The sequence below is a fragment of the Physeter macrocephalus genome, chromosome 4 (genome assembly GCF_002837175.3).
Source record: "Physeter macrocephalus isolate SW-GA chromosome 4, ASM283717v5, whole genome shotgun sequence".
NCBI classification, from domain to species: Eukaryota; Metazoa; Chordata; class Mammalia; order Artiodactyla; family Physeteridae; genus Physeter; species Physeter macrocephalus.
Genome location: NC_041217.1, coordinates 25128663 through 25153097, shown reverse-complemented (window position 1 = coordinate 25153097; position 24435 = coordinate 25128663). Strand labels below are relative to the sequence as shown.

The 24435-nt window shown below is 40.8% G+C and overlaps 1 protein-coding gene across 1 annotated transcript; it reads right to left on the bottom strand.

Moving 5' to 3' along the window:
* Positions 1 to 1115: 1115 nt before the first annotated feature.
* On the bottom strand, positions 1116 to 23327 carry LOC102975069 (beta-citrylglutamate synthase B-like). Its single transcript, XM_055083860.1, is given in 2 exon segments — positions 1116 to 2301; positions 23242 to 23327. Coding segments are annotated over 2 exon segments (1272 nt in total).
* Between the last annotated feature and the right edge of the window lie 1108 nt (positions 23328 to 24435).

The window sequence follows — 24435 nt, the reverse complement described above, 5'->3', positions numbered from 1 at the left end:
AAAGCAAAGTACATAAACATGCAAGCGTGCACGCGTGCGCACATACACACACACGCACACACTGTCCTAAAATGTGAAAAATGCAGATATATAACGCTGGTATTAGAAATCACTTCAACTTTATACTTAGGAACTTATAGACCCTTCATTTGCCCCCCCAAAATATTTTTCCTTGTCCTTTTTCTTTAAATGCCCAACCACCAAAAGAAAAAGGAAAAAAATAAAAGGCTTTAAATGCACATGTTTCAAGTCAGTGTCTTGTTAACAAAAAAGGTAGCATTTTCTTCACTTTGGCCATTGTTAAAGATGCAGGCATAGATCAGGGAATGTTAATACTCACATGTATTAAAAAAAAAGCAACATTAACAGAGCATATATCTTTCAAAAAAGGCTAAAATACTAACAAATACAAGTCAATGCACATATTTTTAACTAGTGCAATTTTATCTACAATGGAGTAAATGTTATTTTGTGTGCCAGGCATTGCAATACTGTTCATTTCTCTTTTATCATGCAAACATGCCAATTTTATCATTAAAAAAACCTTTATTGGGTCACATTCACGTTGCCCTCCCACCCAAATTAAGGGGGGAAAAAGTCAGTAAAAGAGCCCCTCAAGATTTCATAACTATGAACATAAAGCTCCTAGATAATAGTGTATAGGCTGAATTTTCAGATTTGTATAAAAAAATTATAATTTATGTAGATGTCTTCCTCAACGATTACAACACAATGTGAAGTTACACTACTCTGAAATTTGTACCAACTGTACAAAAACTATGAAAAAAATTATGTTCTTCATGGCCTGAGAGCCTACACATTTTTGAGTAATTCAAAAGGGTAACTCTGAGAGCCTGACATTTTTCTGTATCTCACCTCTTCTGCCTCTCTATCTGCAGGATTTGTAAATCAAAGTCAGTAACATCTTAGTAGCAAACGTCTCGTCTATCTCCCCCTTCTTCTCTCCTAACTAATCCTACTCAATTTTCTCTCATCTTCCTGAGCATTTTCCATGAACAACACTGCAAGTTGGTTTAAAAAGAAAAAGAAAGAAAGAAAAAAAGGAAAAAGAAAGTTTTACAAGGGTTTTGCTGGTTAATTATTTACTGGTGTAATCACTCCACCAGGAGTCTGATTTCATTGGCTAGCAGTTGGTTTCTGCTGAATAGGTCCCCTGTGAGCTTGGTGAGCAGCTCTCGCTCCGTGGTTTCAGGGTCGCCGTCAACAGAGCTGGAACTTGCGCTCATGTTTTCGACAGAAGTATTGGCTGGGGAACTCAACTCCGGCTCACTAGTCTCACTGGCCGTGGACACCACGGAGAGCAGGGACATACGCCGGGTGAGCCGGCCAGAAGGCAGAAGGGAGGCGGCATAGTCCGCTATGATACCAGCTACGTCTAGCTTACACGCCTTATCAAAGGCGATGAAACCTACATTTGCATTGGCCTCGCAGACACAGAAGGAGCTGTCGTCTTTCATCAACAGGTCAATGCCACACACATCCAATCCCAGGATGTTAGACACCTGGATAGCTAGCTGCTTCCCTTGTTCACTCAATGAGCACATCATCCCGACACCACCTAGTAAGCAGTTGCTTTGCATCCTCCCATCTGTTGAACAGCGTAACATTGTGCCAACGACACGACATCCCACGACAATGACACGTACGTCCCTTCCATGAGACTCTTTAACATACTTCTGAAATAGGTATGGAGCTTCATGGCGAATAAGATGGCTTAGATTAGCCAAAGGGTGCTTATCGCGAGCCAAGAAAACCGCTTTGCCTCTATGACCCCGTGTATTCTTCACCACCTTTGGGAACTCCAGTACTTCTGCTTCATCAATCATTTTAGCAAAATTTTCATGACCACCGTAAGAGGAAGTATCTGGCAGAGGAACACCATGACCTGCCAACTCTTGAAACGTCCAGAACTTATTAACACAGTTCAGGATGGCTTGAGGTCAGTTCATCAACCTGCTTCCCATCTTCTCTAGATGACGCACTATCACTTTGTGATAGTCACTATCACTTTGCACCCAAGGAGTTGGTACTCTCACTACCACCACCTGAGGATAGGCAGTAATTAGTTCTCCATTGATACAAAGACCCAGGTTTCCTTGCTCGATTGTTAGCACCACCTCATCTATCACCACAGCCCTAAAGTCCAGTTCCTCCTCACAACATTTGGCCTTTAATGCTCGTAAGATCTCTTTTGGGGGATAGTCTTCACTGATTCGACAATCTGTCAAAAACCACAACTTGGCAGCCACAGAGCTACATATCTTGATCTGCCTGTTCTTCCTTTTCTGGGATTACTTCCTCCTGAATATAGACTCTTTCTAGCGAATCGAACTTATATCCCCTCGCCGGCCTCCCAGCAAAGCCAATTTACTGACACCGGGATGTGGTGAGGGAAAGTACAGAATTTACTGCAGGGCACCAAGGATGGAGAACAGGCAGCTCATCCTCAAAAGACCCGAACTCTCTATTGTGGTTTTAATTTGCATTTCCCTTATAGCTAAAGATATTAAACATCTTTTCATGTGCTTACTTGCCATCCGTATACCCTCTTTACTTAAGAGTCCAAATCTTTTGCTTTTTTTTTTTTTTTTTTTTTTTTTGTCTGCGCCATGCATGACTTGCAGGATCTTAATTCCCTCACCAGGGATCGAACTCAGGCCCTTGGCAGTGAAAGTGCAGAGTACTGTCCACTGGACTGCCAAGGAATTCCCTTGCTATTTTCTAATTAGATTGTTTTCTAACTGTTGAGTTCAGAAAGTTTTTAAAAATAGTCTGAATAGAAGTACTTTGTTGGAGTTTTTAGGGTTAGGATTTTTTAGGCTAGTTTTAGGTTTACAGCAAAATTGAGCAAAAGGTACAGAGATTTTCCATATACTCCTAGCCCCTCCACATACACAGCCTCTCCTATTATCAACATCCTCCACCAGAGTGGAACATTTGTTACAACTGATGAACCTACTCTGACACATCATAATCATACAACGTCCATAGTTTACATTAGGGTACGCTCAGTGTTTTACATTCTATGGGTTTGGACAAATGTGTAATGACATGTATCCATCTTTATAGTATCATATAGAGTAGTGCTAAAAATAGTGCTCTGCCTATTCATTCCTCTCCCCTAACCCTGGGCCACCACTGATCTTTTTACTGTCTCCATTTGTCTTTTCTAGAATTGTCATGTAGTTGGAATCATACAAGATATAGCCTTTTCTAATTGACTTCTTTTACTTTGTAATACACATTTAAGATTCTTTCATGTCTGTTCATGGCTTGATAGCTCATTTCTTTTTAGTGCTGAATAATAATGCATTGAATGAATTTACCACTGTTTATCCATTCACTCACTGAAGGACATATTGGTTGCTTCCAAATTTTGACAATTTGAATAAAACTACTATAAACATCCATGTGCAGGTTTTTGTGCACCCATAAGTTTGTAAGAAACTGCCAAACTGTCTTCCAAAGTGGTTGTACCATTTTGCATTCCCACCAGCAATGAATGAGAGTTCCTTTTGCTCCACATCCTCACCAGCATTTGGTGTTTTCAGTGTTCTAGATTTGGCTATTCTAATAGGTGTGTAGTGGTATGTCGTTGTTGTTTTCATTTGCATTTCCCTGATGACATGTGATGCAAAACATCTTTTCATGTGCTTACTTGCCATCTGTTATATTCTTTGGTGAGTTATCTTTTAAGGTATTTGGACTATTTTTTGAGTTGTTTGTTTTCTTATTGTTCAGTTTTAAGTGTTCTTTGTGTATTTTGAATAACAGTCTTTTATCAGATGTGCCTTTTGCAAGTATTTTCTCCCAGTGTGTGGCTTGTCTTCTCATTCTTTTGACATTGTCTTTGCAGAACAGAAGTTTCTTAATGTTAATGAAGTCCAGCTTATCAATTTTTTCTTTCATAGATCATGCCTTTGGTGTTGTATGTTAAAAGTCATTGCTATATCCAAGGCTAGGTTTTCTCCTATGTTGTCTTCTAGGAGTTTTATGGTTTTGCATTTTACATTTAGGTCTGTGATCCTTTTAAAGTTATTTTTGTAAAGGGTGTAAGGTCTGTGTCCAGATTTATTTTTTGCAAGTGGATGGCCAGTTGTTCCAGCACCATTTGTTGAAAAGATTATTCTCCATTGCATTTCTTTTGCTCCTTTGTCAAAGATCGGTTGACTATATTTATGTGGGTCTACTTCTGGGCTCTGTATTTTGTTCAATTGATCTATTTGTCTATTCTTTCATCAATACCACACTGTCTTGATTACTGTAGCTTTATAGTAAGTCTTAAAGTTGGGTAGTGTCAGTCCTCCAACTTTGCCCTTCTTCAATATTGTGTTGGCTATTCTGGGTGTTTTGCCTTTCCATATAGACTTTAGAGTCAGTTTGTTGATATTCACACAACTTGCTGTGATTTTGATTGGGATTGCTTTGAATCTACAAATCAAGTTGGGAAGAACTGATATCTTGACAATATTGGGCCTTTCTGTCCATAAACATGGGATGTATCTCAGCTTATTTGGTTTTTCTTTGATACCTTTCATCAGAGTTTTGTAGTTTTCTTTATATAGATCTTATACATAGTTTGTTAGATTTATACCTAAGTATCTAATTTGGGGGGGTGGTGCTAATGTAAATAATATTATGTTTTTAACTTCAAGTTCCATTTGTTCATGACTGGTATATTAGGAAAGCAATCAACTCTTATGTATTAACCTCGTATCCTACAACCTTGCTATAATTGCTTATTAGTTCCAGGAGTTTTTTGTCAATTCTTTTGGATTTTTTACGTACATAATCATGTCACCTGCAAAAAAAGATAGTTTTATGTCTTCCTTCGCAATTGGTACACCTTTATTTTCTTTTCTTGTCCTATTGCATTAACTAAGACATATGGTATAATGTTGAAAAGGAGTGGTGAGAGGGGACATCTTTGCCTTTTTCCTGATCTTAATGGAAAAGCCTCAAGCTTTTCATTATTAAGTGTGATGTTATCTGTAGGTTTTTTTGTTTTTATTTTGGTTTTTTTGTAAATGTTCTTTATAAAGTTGAGGAAGTTTCCCTCTATTTCAAGTTTACTGAGAGTTTTTATCATGAATGGTTGCTGGATTTTGTCAAATACTTTTTCTGCATCTATTGATATGATCATGTGTTTTTTCTTCTTTAGCCTGTTGATGTGATGGATTACATTAATGGATTTTCAAATGTTGAACCAGTCTTGCATAACTAGGATAAATCACACTTGGTCATGGTATATCATTCTTTTTATGCAATGTTGAATTCAATATGTTAATATTTTGTTGATGATTTTTGCCTCTATTTCATGAGAGATAATGGTTTGTAATTTTCTTTTCTTGTAATTTTTATCTGGTTTTGGTATTCAGGAAATGCTGGACTCATAGAATGAGTTAGGAAGTATTTCCACTGCTTTTTTCTCCTGAAATAAACTGTAGTGAATTGGTATAATTTCTTCCTTACATGTATAGCAGAATTCACCAGTGAATCCATCTGGGTCTTGTGCTTTCTGTTTTGGAAAGCTATTAATTATTGATTTAAGATCTTTGAAAGATACAGGTCTACTTGGATTGTTTATTTCTTCTTGTGTGAGTTTTGGCAGATTGTGTCCTTCAGGGAAATAATCCATTTCATCTAGATTATAAAATTTGTGGGCATAGAGTTGTTCATAGTATTCCTTTATTATCCTTTCAATATCCATGAGATCTGCTTACTTTGAATTTAATTTCATCTTTTTTTTTCTAATTTTCTAACGTGGAAGCTTAGATTATGGTTTTAGATCTTTCTTCTGTTCTAATATATGCATTCAGTGTATAAATTTCCCACTAAGCACTGCTTTCTATTGAGATATCTTCAGATTCAGAGATTTTTTTTTTCCTCAGCAGTGTCCAGTCTACTAATAAGCCCATCAAAGGCATTCTTCCTTTCTGTTACAGTGTTTATTTTAATCTCTAGCATTTCTTTTTGGTTCTTTCATAGAATTTCCATCTCTCTGCTTACTTCGCCCATCTATTCTTTATAGACTGTCAACTTTATCATTAGATTCCTTAGCACATTAATCATAGTTGCTATAATTGCTGGTCTAATAATTCCAACATCCCTGCCATATCTGATTCTGGTTCTGATACTTGCTCTATCTCATCAAACTGTGTTTTTTGCCTCTTATTATGCCTTGTAATTTTTTTCTTGATAGCTGGACATGATGTACTAGGTAGAAGGAAGTACTCTAAATAGGCCTTTAGTAATGTGGTAAGGTGTCGGGGAGGGGAAGCATTCTATAGTCCTATGATTAAGTCTCAGGCTTTTAGTGAACCTATGCTTCTGGACTGTGAACGTCACAAGTGCTTATTAATTCCTGAACTCCCCCCCTGCCCCCACCCCCCACTGCAACCCTGCCTTAGGTGGGACAGGATGGCTAGAGTGGGCTGGAATTAAGTATTTCCCTTCCCCAAGGTCAGCTAGGCTCTAATAAAACCTTAGCAGGGTAGGCTCTAGTTAAATAGTTTCTCCTGAGGACAGACCTTGTTAAGAAGAACAGAATGTTCTGGTGTGTTTCAAAATGGTTCATTTTCTCCTCCCCAGGCCAGAAGCACAAGGGAATTTTTCTGTGATACGCACTTGACCACACAATTGAGTTCCTAGACACAAAACACAAAAATGTGAAGTCCTCCCTATGATAGGGTCTTCCTGGAGCTTTTATCTCTCAGAGTTGTTCACACTGAGCCTATAATAATTTGTCAATTACAGTTCAGGTTTCTCTACCGCAGCACTGGTTCCCATGGAGGTTTTTGCTTGTGGGTTTCTGCTCTGGTAAGTTGTGATTCTCTGTATTTGCCTGTTTCTTCAATTTTTGGGTAGCAGCTTGCCTTGTGACCTCACTGCTCTTAGGTATCTAAGAAGAGTGGTTGATTTTTCAGTTTGTCAGCTATCTACTTGTTAAGATGGAGTAGCAACTTCCAAGCTCCTTGCATATAGAACTAGTTGCGCCCTGTTTTTAATCCTCTAAACAGTGTTTCTCAGAGAGCAGAAATCCTTAATTTTAATGAAGTCCAATTTTTTAATATCTTCTTTCATGGATCAAGCTTTTGTGTGTTGTATCTAAGAAATCTTTGCCTAACTCAAGGTCACAAAGATTTTCATCTGTTTTCTTCTAGTAGAGTAACCTTTTTAAAGTGTAAATTAGATCACATCAGTCCCTTGCTAAACCTCTCCAAGCGTTTTCCCTCATATTTAAAATAAAATCTAAACTCCTAATTTTAATGTACGAAGACCTGCACGATCTTGCCTTCGGCTGCTTCTTTGACCTCTACCTTCTACCCCTTTCTTACTCTTTCACTCTGCTCCAGCCACATTTGCTTTCCCACTGTTCCACATACTCTACTGGAGCCCTTGTACTTGCTGTTACCTCTGACTGGATTACTTTCCTCTTAGATCTTCACGTGGCTCACTTATCAACACTGAGGACTCTGCTCAAATACCACCTCCTTGGGGAGCTCCCTTAGACCAGTCTATTTAAATAAGGTCCCTTTTTCATTTGCAATCTTATTACCTCTATTTTCTTCATTGTATTTATCTGGAATTACTTTATTTATTTGATTACTTGTTTTTGCTTATTTGTGCCTCTAAAATGTAAGTTCTTTGAGGGTAATGAGTTCTGTTCTGTTTACTACTGTATTCTCTGTGTCAAGAACTATGTCTGGCACACAGCAGATGCTCATTCAATATATGCTGAAAAAATGAATTACACATTATTAAAAACTATACCTAATATCCTGGGAAACTCAAAATATGAATCTTGGAATAAGGGAGAGAGTGAGATTGGGACAGGGTGGGGCTTATTTTGAAGGAAAAGAAGAATGGATGTTTTCAGTGAGACCACCTGGAGAGAGGAAGCCTGCTGAGCAGGACAGCCAGTTCCCAAGAATGTTGACCCATGCATGATTCCCTCTCCTAAAAAGAGTCCAAGAATAGACCTTCAGCAGCTAAAGCTCATTGCTTTCCTCTAGGGCAAGTGTTATCTCAGGATCTTGAGCTTAGTGTAATTTTAGGGGCCCTTCTGAGCTTCAAACTATATTGCCTCCAACGTAATTATTGACAGGGATGACATCTTTCAAATTAAATTAAAAATTAAAAGTTTCAGCATGAGAATAGACATATAGCTCAGTGGAATAAGATTGAGAGTCCACAAATAAGCCTTTACATTTATGGGCAGTTGATTTTCAAGAGTGTTGGGATGATTCAATGGGAAAAGAATAGTCTTTTTAACTAATGGTGGTGGGACAACTGGATATTCACATGCAAAAAAATGAAGTTGGATCCTTGCCTCAAACCATTTACAAAAATTAACTCAAAATGGATCACAGACATAAATGTAAGACCTAACACTGTACCACTCTTAGAAGAAAACATAATGGTAAATCTTTATGGGTTAGGCAATAACTTCTTAGATATGGTACCAAAACATAAGTGACAAAAGAAAAAAATATATATTTATATATATTTGGACTTGATCAAAATTAAAAACTTTTGTGCTTCAAAAGATGCCAGTAAGAAAGTGAAAAAGGCAACTATATTCCAATAAAAAGAAAGTGAAAAAGATAACCCATAGAGTGGGAGAAAACTTTGGCAAATCATATAATTGATAAGAAACTTCGGTTAGAATATATAAAGAACACTTACATCTCAACAATAAAAAGACAAATAGCCTAATTTGGAAATAGGCAAAGGATTTGAATAGATATTTCTCCAAAGAGGATATGCAAATGGCTAAAAAAAAGGACAAGAAAAGGTGCTAAAAATTATTAGTTATTAGAGAAATGCAAAATGAGATATCACCTCATAACCACCAGGATGGCTATAATAAAAAAGATGGACAATACCAAGTGTCAGTGAGGATCTGAAGAAAATGGAACACTTGTTAATTGCTGGTTGGCATATAAAATAGTGCAACTGCTTTGGAAACATTTTGGCAGTTTCTTAAAAAGTTAAATATAGAGTTCCCATATGACCCAGCAATTCCACTCCTAAGTATATACTTAAGAGAAATGAAAACACAAAAACCTGTACATGAATGTTAAAAACAATGTTATTCATAATAGCCAAAAAGTGAAAAAAACTCAAATGTCCATCAACAAATGAATGGATAAACAAAATGTGGTATAGCCATACAGTGGACTATTACTCAGCCTGTAAAAAGGAATGAAATAGTGGTACATGCTACAACCTGAGTGAGTCTTGAAAAGGTTCTGCTAAGTGAAAGGAACCAGTCACAAAATACCATATATGATTCCATTTATATGAAACATCAAGGCTAGGCAAATCCACATAGAAAGAAAGTAGAAAAGTGGTTGCCGGGCTTCCCTGGTGGCGCAGTGGTTGGGAATCTGCCTGCCAATGCAGGGGACACGGGTTTGAGCCCTGGGCTGGGAAGATCCCACATGCCGCGGAGTAACTAAGCCCGTGAGCCACAACTACTGAGCCTGCGTGTCTGGAGCCTGTGCTCCGCAACGGGAGAGGCCGCGACAGTGAGAGCCCCGCGCACTGCGATGAAGAGTAGCCCCCGCTCGCCGCAACTGGAGAAAGCCCTCGCTCAGAAACGAAGACCCAACACAGCCAAAAATAAATAAATTAATTAATTAATTAAAAAAAAAAAAGTGGTTGCCTAGGACTGGGTCGGGGTACTGGGGGGTTGGGAAAGTGATAGCTAAAAGGTATGGGGTTTCTTTCTGGGGGAACAAAAAAGTTCTAAAATTAGATTGTTATGATTGTTTCACAACCCTATGAACTTACTAAAAACCATGGAATTGTATATTTTACAAGGGTAATTGTATGATGTGTGAATTATATCTCAATAAAGCTGTTAAAAAATGTTTTTAATTAGAAATACCTGCTTTCGGTATCACATTCCTCCACCATTTACTGAGCAACCTCTATGTGCTACATGAGGCAGATGCCAAACTAGATAAAATATAATGCTGCCCTTGAGCACCTTAACTACTGTTAAGACTCCAAACGCATCAACAGAGAAATTGAAACTCAAACAAAACTGCAGGATCCAAGAAGGCAGAACAAGCCATCATGCCCAATGTACTGGAGAAAATTTTTCAGAGGAGGTGATTTTTAAACTGATATACAATGGACAAGTAGGACAATGAAAGAGGAAGCGGGGTTGGAGGGAATCCAGGCTCAGAGAATAGTGTAGGTAAAGGCACAAAATCGCTGGTGAGCCTGGGGTGTTTGGGAAACTGTAAATTCATTTGGCAAAAGGGTGCATTTCTGGGGGAGTGATGAGAGATTAGTAAGAACGAAAAGCAAAGTTAGGCTGAAGGAACATTTATGCCATTTTTTTCTTAAAAAAATTTTTTTTGGCTGTGTTGGGTCTTCCTTGCTGCACGCAACCTTTCTCTAGTTGTGGCGAGCAGGGGCTTCTCTTGTTGTGGAGCACGGGCTCTAGGCGCGTGGGCTTCAGTTGTTGTGGCACGTGGGCTCAGTAGTTGCGGCTCGCGGGCTCTAGAGCACAGGCTCAGTAGTTGTGGCACACGGGCTTAGTTGCTCCACGGCATGTGGGATCTTCCTGGACCAGGGCTCGAACCCGTGTCCCTTGCATTGACAGGCGGATTCTTAACCACTGCACCACCAGGGAAGTACCCATTTATGCCATTTTAAGAATTCCCAACGTTACGTTACAGGAAAGGGGAACCACACAAAAGAGACAATCAGTAACTCTGCAAACAGTGCAGGATGGAGCTGAGCAAGGAGAGGCCGGGGGCAGGGAAACCAGTTCAGAGGCTCTTTTCCAAGATGACCAGGGCGGTGACACCAGGAAAGGTGGCTTGGCTGTGCTCAAGAAACACTCCCAAGAGAGACTACCAGAATGTGTGGAGTAGATTTATTTGGATGAGGGTGAGGGAGGAATCTGAGATGACACTGGGGTGTCTAACATTGGAGACACAATTCACTAGGATAGAGACGCAGGTGAGGGCAGCTTTGGCCGGAGGATAACATGTTTGATTTGAACATGCTATGTATGCTTCAGGTGCCTGCAGGACATCCAAGTGGAGTGTCCAGATGGTTGGAAATATGTGTCTGGAGCTTGGGAGAGCTATCCAGGCTAAGACCCAGATTTGGGAGTCTTTAAGTCTGTAGGTGGAAACCGAAGCCTTAAAGTGGATGAATCACCCAAGGGAAATGTTCAATATACAGAGTCAAGGGGAGAGGGACCTCAGTATTGGGGCCCATTTTAGATGCAGGCAGATGAGAAGAGCTGGCAAGAGAGACAGAGGAGGAAGCATCTGAGAGTGGAGGGAAGGGGAATGTAGAAACCTGATGTAGGGTTTGGAGCCATCCCTCAGGAAAGAAAGGAAGACGAGAGTAAGGAGGCTGAAAACATACAGAAAAATGGGTATTGAACTGATCAAGATGGGGAGACTGGGGACAGGAGGGCATTAACCACAGTGGGGCTGAGCAGTTGCCATTGTGGTATCAGAAGGGTAACCAGAGCAGGATGGGGAAGTCGGAGCACACTTGCTGTCTCTATGACCTTGCCTAGTGTTGGTCTTCTTTAAATCATGTTTAGAATTTTTTGCTGTATTATACAGATCTTCAATAATAAACAGGCAGTCACTTTAAATTGAGAATGCTGTCAGAAAAAATTGCCTTTGAAAATTTACAGAACCTCTCCTGCTTAAAGTTCATTTTGTTACAATAAGAATTATAACATAGACATTGAAATATGTTAAAGAATCCTTTTTTCTGTTGTCAACATTCATCTAATTGTTTCTCTACTCCTTTTTCTGCTGTTTCCTGCAAATCCCTCTGCACTTGGGAGACTGGTTTTTATAACCTTTAATTAGGCACAGCCTGGAGGCAGATACTACCCATGGAAGTAGTCTGTCTCATGCAGCCACTCATGTGGGACTAAACCCACCAGATGACATGTGCCAGCACTGCTTCATGTGCTTCCTGAAGATCAGCATGTGGATGAAGTAAAAAAAAAATGAAAAAAAAAGCGGCTCCTTGTGGCCTAACCTAGGCTTAAACACAGATTTGCTGTGTGACCTTGGCCAAGTCATTGCAACTTTCTATCCTCAGTTTCATCATCTATAAAATTAAGTGGTGGGCTTCCCTGGTGGCACAGTGGTTAAGAATCCACCTGCCAATGCAGGGGACACGGGTTCGAGCCCTGTCCCGGGAAGATCCCACATGCCGCGGAGCAACTAAGCCCGTGCGCCACAACTACTGAGCCTGCGCTCTCCTACCCCAGACCCAGGGGATCAGAGTCTCTGGGGGAGGAGCTGGGGATGTTGTGGATATAACAAGTGCTCCCAGCTCTGTGATCACATCTTTCTATGGTGCTGGTTTATATCAAGGCAGGAGCCTGAGTGAACTGGAAATTCTCCTGATGCCCCAGCCTGAGTATCACGGCTGGGAAGTTTGTTGGAGGTGATGGGTAGAAATATGGATAAGGGTGCCTTTTATATGCTGGCCATTTATATGTATGTAGGGCACCTCGGCCTAAGGAAGAAGCAACAAAACAGTGGCTCCTTCATTTCTATCTTCCCTTCCTCTGCTCACTCCAGACATGCCCCTTTAGGGAAATGGGCACTGGGGCACAGAGGAGGAGACTTCCAAAGTAACGAGGAATGTTTTCTAAATGATGGTGTTGTGCTTTGAAAACACAGTGATGTCATTCAGTATTCTTCTTCCAGAGAGAGAGGCTGTTCTTTTGGTATTTCAGTTCATTTAGAATGGTGTTACTCATTAGGGTCTCCCAAAGGCTCCATTCAGAATAGCATCTTTAAGTACCCACTTAAGTGCCATGAAGCCATTAAAATAGGCATCATTCCCACTTTGTCTAAGCTTTCCATCAGGATGGACAAATATGTCAAAGGGCAGACAAACACAGCTGCATAACATTGGGAAAAACATAAACAGCGACCCTATCCAGCAAATAAACATAATTTGAAATATTGACATTCTGAAAAGGGATTAGTACTTGTTCTTATGTTCTGGGTTAAGATGGTTGTAGCTAGTCTGGGGGTGCAGGATTCACTCCACTGTGGGAACAGAGATTGTATTATTTCCTTCCTATCTATTCACCCTGTCTCCAAATTTTTTTTTTTTTTTTTAATCTTTTGGCCATGCTGCGCAGCATGTGGGATCTTAGTTCCCTGACCAGGGATTAAACCCTCAGCCCCTGCATTGGAAGCGTGGAGTCTTAACCACTGGACCTCCAGGGAAGTACTCCCAAATTTGGGTTTTTTAATTTATTCATAAACATTCATTAAATTCTTCCTATTTTCTAATTGTTACACATGGGGATACAAAATATAAGACAATCTTGCTGTCTTCTGGGGGCTTGGTAATGACAAAAGTTTGGAAAATATCAACAGGAGAAGAATTTTTCACTAAGAAATAATGGAGACCTTTCTTATGAATTTAAGAGAGCCAAACTTCAAATAAGCATGTAAATGTTTAGATCACTATTTAAAATCAACTTGGCCTCCAAGCTTTATCCAGGATTAGTTAAAAGCCCAAGCTAGCTTATTCCATGGGAATTGCTGTAATTGTCTTATTGTAAAGTAATTGGATTTTTTTTTTTTTTTTTTTGTGGGTCAGATGAGTTGATCTCATTTTGACTGGAAGCTGTTTTATTTCCTTCTCTTTCTGTTTGCAGGAAGCAGCAGGCCTAAGTAGATCAGCACTGTGGCTTGTATACATATGGACAGCTGATTCTTTTTAAGGCATTTTTAAATATGAAAGATTCTGGATGCTATTCTGTGAGCAGAGACAAATGCAAACCTTCTTAAGTCTGTGTTCAACATTTTTTAGAGGTCATCTTTCAGAAACAGTGGAGTTTCCTGTATGTTGGTCCCTCTGAAGATCTATTATGAAAATTGTTAATGAGCCAGGGGCAGAGAAAGTGGACCTGGAATCCTCAAAACATTGTCCAAGGACTTAATGAGTACCTCAAACTAAACCATCTTTGTACGCATCTAACTGTGCTCACAGCAAGAAACTGCCTGCTAAAGATTGGATGTCTTTGGTCAAAGACATGATATAAATTTTTTTATATGTTGGCTGAAGCTTTATGGGCCTATAGTTTGATTTTATGAAATGTAATTCGGTTTCACTTGCTGCCTTACTTCTACATTTACCTCCCAGCAAGCAATAAACTGGATCATACACCAGACTTGTCCAAAAAGTCTTCCCTAATCCCTCCTAGCTGGTTAAGATACCTCTTCTCAGAGCTCTCAGAATACCCTTTGCATTTCACTTTTACTGATTTTTTTCTTATTGTTTTAGAGCCATAATTATCTTTATTTATCTGGCTACTAGATTATGAGCTTCTTGAAGGTAACAATATTATGTTGTTTATCTCTTCCTTGCTTGGCACATGGCAGATGTTTAACAAATGCATTTTAAATAAGTGATTAAATACATGAATGTATGTATGTATGAATCAATGAATGACTTCTGCAAGGACAAATACATCATGAGACACAGAGGAATTTAGTGGTTCTGCTGTGGCACTAAAAATCCCCCTCTCTGGGGCTTCCCTGGTGGCTCAGTGGTTAAGAATCCGCCTGCCAATGCAGGGGACACAGGTTCGAGCCCTGGTCCGGGAAGATCCCACATGCCGCAGAGCAACTAAGCCTGTGTGCCGCAACTACTGAGCCTGCGCTCTGGAACCCATGCGCCACAACTACTGAAGCCCGCGCGCTTAGAGCCCGTGCTCCACAACAAGAGAAGCCACCACAATGAGAAGCCCGCGCACCGCAACAAAGAGTAGCCCCTGCTCCTGCAACTAGAGAAAGGCCGCACACAGCAATGAAGACCAAATGTAGCCATAAATAAATAAATAAATAGATAGATAGATAAAACATTTTAAAAATATATGTTAAAAAAATAAACTGAACAGAGAATAGCAAACATCACTTTTGGACTACTTGCCTATTTAATTCAACAGATAATGGGCAGCCACAGAAGGTTTGTGGAGAGAGCAGTAATCTGAGCAAATCTCTTCATCAGGAGAATTAAAATGGTGGCAGTGAATAAAATGGATTGGAGACTACCTTGTAGACTTCTACACTGAGTAAAAGACTTACACCTGAACTAAAGCATAGACAGTGGGAATGGAGACTAGGAGACAGCTGGAGCAAGACTTAGGAAATGGACTCAACAAGATTGAGAGACCTGCTATATGGAAGGAGAAATCACGAAGAAGAAAGAGCCAAGTTTTAGAGGTGTCTTATTAACAGAAATAAGGCCTAAGGTTTACTGAAGTACTAAGGGAGATAATAACGAGTCTAGCTGGCCAAACTGAGATTAAGATGATGGCAGATTTTCTGCAGAGATGCTTAGGAGGAAATGTGAGCTTGGAAATCAGGAAAGAGATAAGGAGTACACAGGTATAGAATAGTGGTACTCCTTGAACAAATAAATTTGTCATTCATTTATCCAGCAAGTATTAATTGAGTGCCTGCAGTTTACCAGACACTGTTCTATGTACTAGGGATACAACAGTATATAAAAATACACCCCCCCCCGAAAAAAAAAACCTGCTCTCACAAATCTTACATTCTAGAGGAAAATAATAATAGTGCTGACAGGTTTTACAAAGAAGAATAAAGCAAGGAAAGGAAATAGAAAGTATCCAGAGTTGAAATTTATAAAGGATGGCCAGGGAAAGATGACATCTGAGAAAAGACCTGAAGGAAGTGAGGACATGAGTCATGACATGAATCTTTCATTCATTTAGCCATCCAACATGGACTAAATCCTACTATGTGCCAGGCACCATAAGTCTATAAAGATGCTCCAAAGAAGGTTAAGTAAGGAAATCAGACAGGTGTACAAATAATGATAGTACCTGGCAGAAAATCACCTGAGTTTCCTAGGTAGCACTTTTCCTGCCTGAGGAGTAAAGAGGAGAGAGAATTCAGGCAGACTTGAGAAATCAAAGCAGACTTCATGGAGAGCTGAAGCAGTTAAGTTAGGCCTTAACAGACAGGTAGAACAAAGGGTGCCCAAATCAATGAGAACAAAGCAGTTTGAGCAAAGGCATGGATGCAGGAAAGTTCCAGGAAATTCAGATTTAATAAGTAGAGCAAAGGGTATATGTAGGAGAGCAGAGGGAGATAAGGCTGGAGAGACAAGGGGGACGAGGCTTGGCTTGGGTTTAACAATTCTAAAGCTGTAAATAAAATTACTGACATCTTTCCTCCTGGGAAATTCAAGAGAAAAGTCTGGATGAGTCCTTACAATCTTGGAGGTCAGGTTGAAACCCTCTGCCCTTCCCCAGAAGCTCAAGGACTCTGGGTGACCTCTGGAGTTCCTTCTGATTGTAAGACCTATGTGATGACCATCATATGAAGGTGCAATTATCCTGATGACCATGAATGGATAAAGATGATTTCAAATTCCAAAAGGATGAAAATATAAACACACACACACATTCTAGCCTGCCAATGCAGGGGACACAGGTTCGAGCCCTGGTCCGGGAAGATCCCACATGCCGCAGAGCAACTAAGCCTGTGTGCCGCAACTACTGAGCCTGCGCTCTGGAACCCATGCGCCACAACTACTGAAGCCCGCGCGCTTAGAGCCCGTGCTCCACAACAAGAGAAGCCACCACAATGAGAAGCCCGCGCACCGCAACAAAGAGTAGCCCCTGCCTGCTGCAGCTAGAGAAAGCCCGCGCGCAGCAACGAAGACCCAAGGCAGCCATAAATAAATAAATTAATTAATTAATTAATAAATTAATTAATTTCAAAAAAATCTTAAAAAAAAAAATCCCCCTCTCTGGGGTAACCATTTGTCAGCTGTGGGTGTTAAAAGTGACTTAGATCCCAGATTGCATGTGGTGCTCAATTTGAAAAAGTAGACATACCAGCTAAGTTGGTTATAAAGTGAGATTCTGTATCATGAACCCTATTTTGGGGAGATGAGTTCTGGAGGAGATAGAGTCAAGGGAAGATAGCTTAGAACACAGAGTCAAATAGAAGGGTGCCAGTCAGAGCATGGAGGACATTAGGCCTTTGACCCAGTGGGGCTGAGGTCTGGTGAAGCCATATGAGAGAATAAGGGAGAGGGAAGGGGGTCTAGGAGTTGGGGAGCCTTCTGAATTAGAGACTTGGTTCCCAGGCATTTGTCAGGTCATTGGAAAAGAAGCAAGTGATTAAGGGTTGGGACCTCTGGAACTGGTCTAGAAGCAGTTGCACTGGTGCCAGTGGGGGCATCACAGCTGTAACCAGGTGGTCCTGAGCACCTGCCCCTCTGCAGCTCTTTCAGCCAGGAGAAGTGCCTGCCATCCCCTGTCACATTTTAGCATAGCAATTTCAATCTACTGAATATAATGAAAAAGGAATTTTAAAATCCTGAAATCACGAGTTTTCAGGCCATTAATAGGGATTTAATTCCCTGCTTTATTTCCTAACGCTAAAATCTAGCAGACTTTTTCCACAGGATGAGGAATACTTGTATTAAGAAAAGAATCTATTACACACACACACACACACACACACACACACACACACACACACACACACACTGTCCTTACCGTCTAGCTGGTTACAACTGAAACAATGGTTCTGACACTGAAAAAGAAACTGATACGCAAAAAGCAGAGATTTGACCCTGAACAAACTCTGCATATGTTATGGTCAAGTTAGAACAAGGAGAAGAAGAACGAGGTTTACTTCTTGAAAAGGAGGTGGTGCCAGAGAGTGAAAATAATTCTGCAGGGAGTCGCATGAAAATGGCAGGGATTTTATCCAAAAAGTAAATTATCAGGACAAGTTAAAGCAAAGTAGTAGACTTCTATGGGGCCTGCCTGTGCATGGTTAAGTTATAATTTAACACAGACCAACGTATGTTTTCCTGTTACTCAGTATGGAGTTGTCTTTGCTTGATGATTGTCTACATTTCTGTTTTAGATTTAAAAAAAAAAAAAAACTGGGGGAGCTTCCTTTGGCTGCTGCTCTCGTCTGTTCTGACTGCTGAGTGGGATTGTGGAAGGAGGTCAGATTTTATCCAGGGTGGCTACTTGTCCTCCTGATCGGTTGTTCTCAGACCCTGGTGACCTCAGATCTTGAATCACTCCTGCCACTTTTACTAATAAATATCTGATCTGGTGTGTGTTTCCAGGCATCAGGCAGTCCAGCCTGTTCCACTTATTAAATGCTGCTCAGAAACCACACTGGGTTTGCTGCAGAGTGCCTTGGCTATGACGCAGAGAAAATGGTCTTATTTCCTTACATTTTTAATGCCAAGGCATGGGTTGGTTAAAAGAGGATTATGCCAAACCAATGTTGTTATTTCCTTTTGTGCCTCAGGGGCAGGATATATGGTGGTGGGTGAGTGGATGGCGGGTTAGAGGGAAGGACCCCATATGAATGTGACTAAGGCAGTTGATTCTATGTCACATGATTTGCTACGCCAGAGGCTGAGATACTATTAGCCTACTGAAAATTCCTAAACAGTGATTATCAGTGGCTCCTTATCAACTCAAGGACATCTTCAGGGGTTAGTTCTTTATCAGTAATTGAGATAAAGATATTGAAAGTATTCACTAAATTTGAGGAGGGCACCCACTTGCAGGGAGGGGACGCTATCAATTTGAACATCAAATAGAAGGCAACATGATGGAAAAATCATAAAATCTGTGTACTGAAAACCAAGACTTGCTTTCAACCTCAGCAGAGACAAATGCAAGTTAAAATCTTGAGGAGTCAGAAATACAGACTCAAAGAGGCTTGAGGCCAAAGAGTCACAAATGTAGTAGAAAGTGCTTCCAGGCCAGAGTGGAACACAAACTAAATGAGTTAGCAGTGTAGTATTATAATTAAAACAATTTATTGTGACTCAAGTATAAATTAAAGGGAGTACGCCATACAAAGACAAGAAATCATCTCTCCATGGTGTTTAACATCATTACACCTGGAATTCATTCTTTATGATCCCATTTTTAAAAGAGATAATGCTCTGGAGAAATACAATAATGGTGATCACAGGAATGACAAACAGAAGAAATAGGAAAGTAATGACTCAACATTTGAGGTGCTGCTGAGGCTCTGCTTTTAGTGTCCATTATGTGAGATAATAATTGGATCTTAAATGTTATTTTGGGGTCTCTTCTGCAGGGTCAAATTTTACGACTTTGGAACTCAGTTTGAGTGAATAATGAAAAAATAGGTAAGCTGATGGGCTAAAATTAGCCACTAATTATTTGCGAGGCACTCCTCTATCAGGTTCTCCTCGTGCTTGTCCTACTTTTCTTTGTGCCTAGCTATAGAGACCATTTATCTTTTTAAACAACTGCAGAATCACAGCAGCACTTTCTTGGCCTGAAACTCAGGCTTCTTTTGTATTGATTCTAGCCAATTACCGCTCCTCACTAAAATGCTAAATGGTAAATAAAGGAGGGAGCAAACCTGAGGTTCTAAGCCAATATTTCTGGCAATTAGGTCCTCCCAGAATTACTCAGCTTGGGAGCAAACTCAGCGGGGCAGCTGAGCTGGTCTGGGCGAGGGGTGCCTCTTCTGGCCTCCATAGCACCCTGTGCTTCCTTCCATTATACCACTTATTACACTGTCATGCTGTGCTTTTCTATTTGTAATTTTATGCTTTAGATCAGTGTTCCTCAAGCTTCGGTGTGCATTCAAACCACTTGGGGATCTTGTCAAAATCCAGATTCAGGTTCAGAAGGTTTGGGGTGGGGCCTGAGAGTCTACTTTTCGGTCATTCTCCTAGAAGTCCATGCTGTTAGTCCTGTGGAATGCACTTTGAATAGCAAGATCAACCTCGTGAGAGCTGAGAAAATCTCTTGGTCTTTAAAAAAACAAAAAAGGAAAAAAAACCCCTTCTGTTGAAGAATAATATGCACGCAGAAATGTGCACAAATAACAACGGTTCAGTGTATTTCCAAAAAGTGAACACACCTGTGTAACCAGTCCCCAGATCAAAAATTAAAACATTGCCAGCACCCCAAGAACCCTCCTGTGCTCCATCAAGTCACCACTTTACGCCAAAGGTAAATGGAATCTGCCATCTTTCACTTTGGCTGTTACCTACAATACCCCAATGAACACACTTGTCTGTGTCCCTTTACTCACGTGTGCATGTATTTCTCTAGGGTTGTACCTGGACCCATTCTGATTTTCATAGTAGGAGGATACTCCACAGAAACATGAGTGCCTTGCATCTATATTAGGACAGCTCGACTGGGTCTCTGGATGGCTTTTGTCTAGGGAATCAAGGACTTATGAATGATTGATAATGCTACTAATAGCTTTAAGTTGTTTTGCATTGTTTTGAGCTAAAACAGAATAACTGTGATCAGTACCTCTCCATTGCCTGAAGTATGTTTTTTCTTTACATGAAGTCTCAATTTAGAAACTATGACCCTATAATTTGTCAAAAAGAGATAGGCCTGGAGTTTTGAGGAAATATATGGTATACTAGTTTAAAACATGAGTATTTTTTGAAAATGGGATGGACAAACCTCTGTCTACATTCTGAGGGAAAATACCCCTACTATTCACAGGGATAATAGTTTGGTGTTCATAAATCAGGGTAGCATCTGAATAATTCTGATGACAGAACTCTTCTGGGGCTTTTCCAATTGAGTAGCTGATCAGCCATTAGGATAGGGTTATAATGTAGGTCTCTATAATCTACAAAAGATGTATCCGCAGTTGTAGGATTGCACAGCTGAAGAAAGCAACTTGTCTGGTGAAAAATGATTTAGGCTTTGATAATTCCATTTACAAAAGATTTACAATGGACTCAGTGTCCCAGAATCTAATTTCACCATTATGTAACTGTAGATATCAAAATATTCACTGGAATCTGTTATCATCTAGTTCTTTGAGGTAATAATTATAAAATATTCATATAAAAGGATATGAATTTAATAAGTGTCTGCAGTTGATTTTTGCACAGGATATTATTTATTACTTTGCCAGGCTGCTTTTGAGGAATTCAGTCTTTATGTGATTGCTGATGTGTTTTTATCAGTCTCTAATCGTGACTGAATAAGAGATGGATGATACTTTCTATTTTAATTCAGGTGATTTCCCTGGAGATATGACCCAATCTAAATTCTCTAAATAAGCAGGCTTGGCAGAATCATTACGAGCTACGGTGTCCAAGTGTTCCTAAATTAAGACGTTAGCTGGTGGATATTTAAAAATACATAATATTCAGAAGACTAGCATTTGTTTCCAGACATCTGAGGGATTAGCTTGCAGATTAGTAAAATGATACATATGTACATTAAGGCATACTAATTTAGTGCTGTCAGGAAGCTGGGTTAGGATTATGAAAATAGTTTCTTTTCATGTGCAAGTGATCACTTAGAGAAGATGTTTCTGTTACTAAATGCACACAAAGCTCATTTACCCATTTAAAAAGGTCCACCAAGTACATGTTATATGTCAGGTGCCATGGCAGGCACCGAGGACAGAGAGATGAATGTGAGTAGTTTCTGTCCTGGTGTGATCCACGGTCTACCTGGGGAAATAGACATATAAGCAAACATTGGCGATTAGGGTGAGAATATTTTTAATGTTGTATCCTATTTGTATTAACAGCGATTAACCCAGAACCTAGCATAGTACATACTCAAATAAAGAAGGCATATCCTCTAATATGGGAATGTCCTTAGAAGGTGCAAGGGTGAACCAAAAGGAATATTTATCAACTCAGCCTGGGGTGGGGTGGGAGTGCCAGAATCAGGGAAGTCTTCACAGAGGAAAAAAAATATATTGCTGGTGTGGTAGGCTAAATAATGTTCCTCCAGAGATGCCCATGTGCTCATCTCCAGTACATGTGAATATGTAAGTGACAAGAGGGACTTTGCAGATGTAGAGATTAACATCTTAAAAGTTAAAAATCTTGAGATGGGGGGGGGTGGTGGATTATCCAGGGTAATCACAGGGTCCTTATGAGAGAGAGTCAGGAGTATCTGAGTCAGAAGAGAGAGGTATGAGAGAGGCAGAGGTTGGAGCGATACAGTTGTGAGGAAGGAACCCCAGCCAAGGGATGCAAGCAGCCCCGAGAGGCTGGAAAAGGCAAGGGGAGGGGCTCTGCCCTTGAGCCTCCAGAGAGAATCAGACTTGCTGACTCCTTGACTATAGATTAATGAGACTGATTTTAGACTTCTAACCTCTAAAACTGTAAGACAACAAATCTGTATTGTTTTAAGCCACTAAGTTTGTGGTAATTTGCTACAGTAGCAATAGGAAGCTAATGCAATGGTTCACTGTCTGCTCTCTTCAAGTTCTCAGACCTCTCAGTTCATTGATTTCTTTCTTTCAGTGATTTCTATCCTACTTCAGTCACTCAGTCGCTTGGTGATAGCCTAGATTTAATATTACTAATAACTGCAAGTCTTCTGTAACTTTCACTTTCAAGGATCTCACTCTGACCACCACTTCCTATTTTTTCAGCACTCTCTGTAGTGCTCTGATTCCAGTAATCCTTCAATCCCACTGGATCCTCCAATCCCCTGATCCTACCATCTGCTCACTGTCCTTCACCCCCTGATGTCCTGGTTTCCCTCCTAACCCGATTTAGATTTCTCGGGCCGTCGTTGTAAACATTCCCTCGCCCACATTCTAGGCTCCCTGGCCTCTCTTCTCACGTTGACATATTTGCTTGCCAAAATTCCACCCCTTCTTATAGGCAGTTTTCTGCCTACTCCTTGCCTGCATTTGGACAGCTGAAAGTGACCGAAGAAAAACACACAACCATGGTGTTGGTTCTAAATTAAACTAACAACCACTAATCTCCTGTAGCCCTAGTGCTGCCTGGCCATCCTATCACACTTCCAGAGGCGACTCCTCTGCTCACGCCTTCCCCTCTCTCCCCGACCAGTACCTCATCCTCCCTCTCCTTCACGCCACCTGGCTTCTGATTTCACATGCTATTTCACCCTCCTCTTGTGATTCTGGATGACCTGCCTGTGCTCTTGTCTCAAGCCAACTTCTCATTCATGTGCTAATTCCCACTCTCTTTCCCAAGCTCAACACTGCTCCTGATACGGTTTCCCTCATCTCCAACGTCATTATCTTTCCCCTCTGTTTTTGGATCATTCCCATGTGATAGCAAAACTCCTTGAAAGACTAGCCTATAGTTGCTAGCTCTATTTTCCGCCTCCCATTCTCTCTTTAATCTACTCCCATCAAGCTTTCTTTCCCACCATCTTACCGAAATAGATCTTTTTGAGGAGTCAGTAATTCCAGGGTGCTAAGGCCAGTGGTCAGGCCCCATCCAACGTCGACTTTCAGACGCATTTGACACAAATGATCACATCTTCTTTCCTGAAATATTTTTTCTCTTAGCTTCTGGATCACCCTCCCTTGGTCTCCTCCTTCCAGGCTGATGACTTCTTTTCCACTTATCTTCTCAATCTCTAAACACTTAGAGACCCCAGGGCTCAGTCCTTGGAACTTTCTTCTCTGTCTATACACACTCCTCAGGGATCTCATCCAGATCTATGGTTTTAGGTAGGTTACTGCTCCCAAATTTATATCTCCAGACGGCCCATTTCTCTTTTCTGAACTCAGACTTTAACATCTAATTGCTGCCTCAACATCTCCACATGGGTTTCTTATATGCATGTCAAAATCAACGAGTCTGAAGCTGAACTCCAGATTTCCACATCTTACCCCACTGCACACCATCAAACCTGCTCCCCACAACAGGTTTCTCAACTTGGTGAATCGCAACTCCATCTCTCTAGAGACTCAAGCCTCAACCTTGACTCTTCTCTTTGCAGATCCTATCAGCTATACTTTCACAGTATGTTCAGGATCCTAGCACTTACCATCTCTACTGCTACAACTGTAGTCCAAACTCTCTCCTGGATTATTCTATTGGCCTCATTATTATTATTATTATTATTATTTTGCGGTACGCGGGCCTCTCACTGTTGTGGCCTCTCCCGTTGCGGACCACAGGCTCCGGGCGCGCAGGCTCAGCGGCCATGGCTCACGGGCCCAGCCGCTCCGCGGCATGTGGGATCCTCCCGGACCGGGGCACGAACCCGCGTCCCCTGCATCGGCAGGTGGACTCGCAACCACTGCGCCACCAGGGAAGCCCTGGCATCATTATTGACCTCCTTGTTTCTGCCCCACCTCCCTGCCCCAACAAGAAGAGTCAACTCTCAACGTGGAAGCCGTTTATTTAACAAATATTTATTAATTGAACATTTGCTCTGTCTGAAATGTGAGACCTCGTCAAGCGTCTGCTCCATGTCTCCAGAGTAAATGCCAAAGCCCTCACTGTGACCAAAAGGCTGAAAATTGCCTGCCCCCGTCCCTGCCCACGCCTTTGCTGGGGGATTCCTGGCAAACCCCTCCTGTGCATTGTGCTCCAGCCACACCGGCCTCCTTGCTGTCC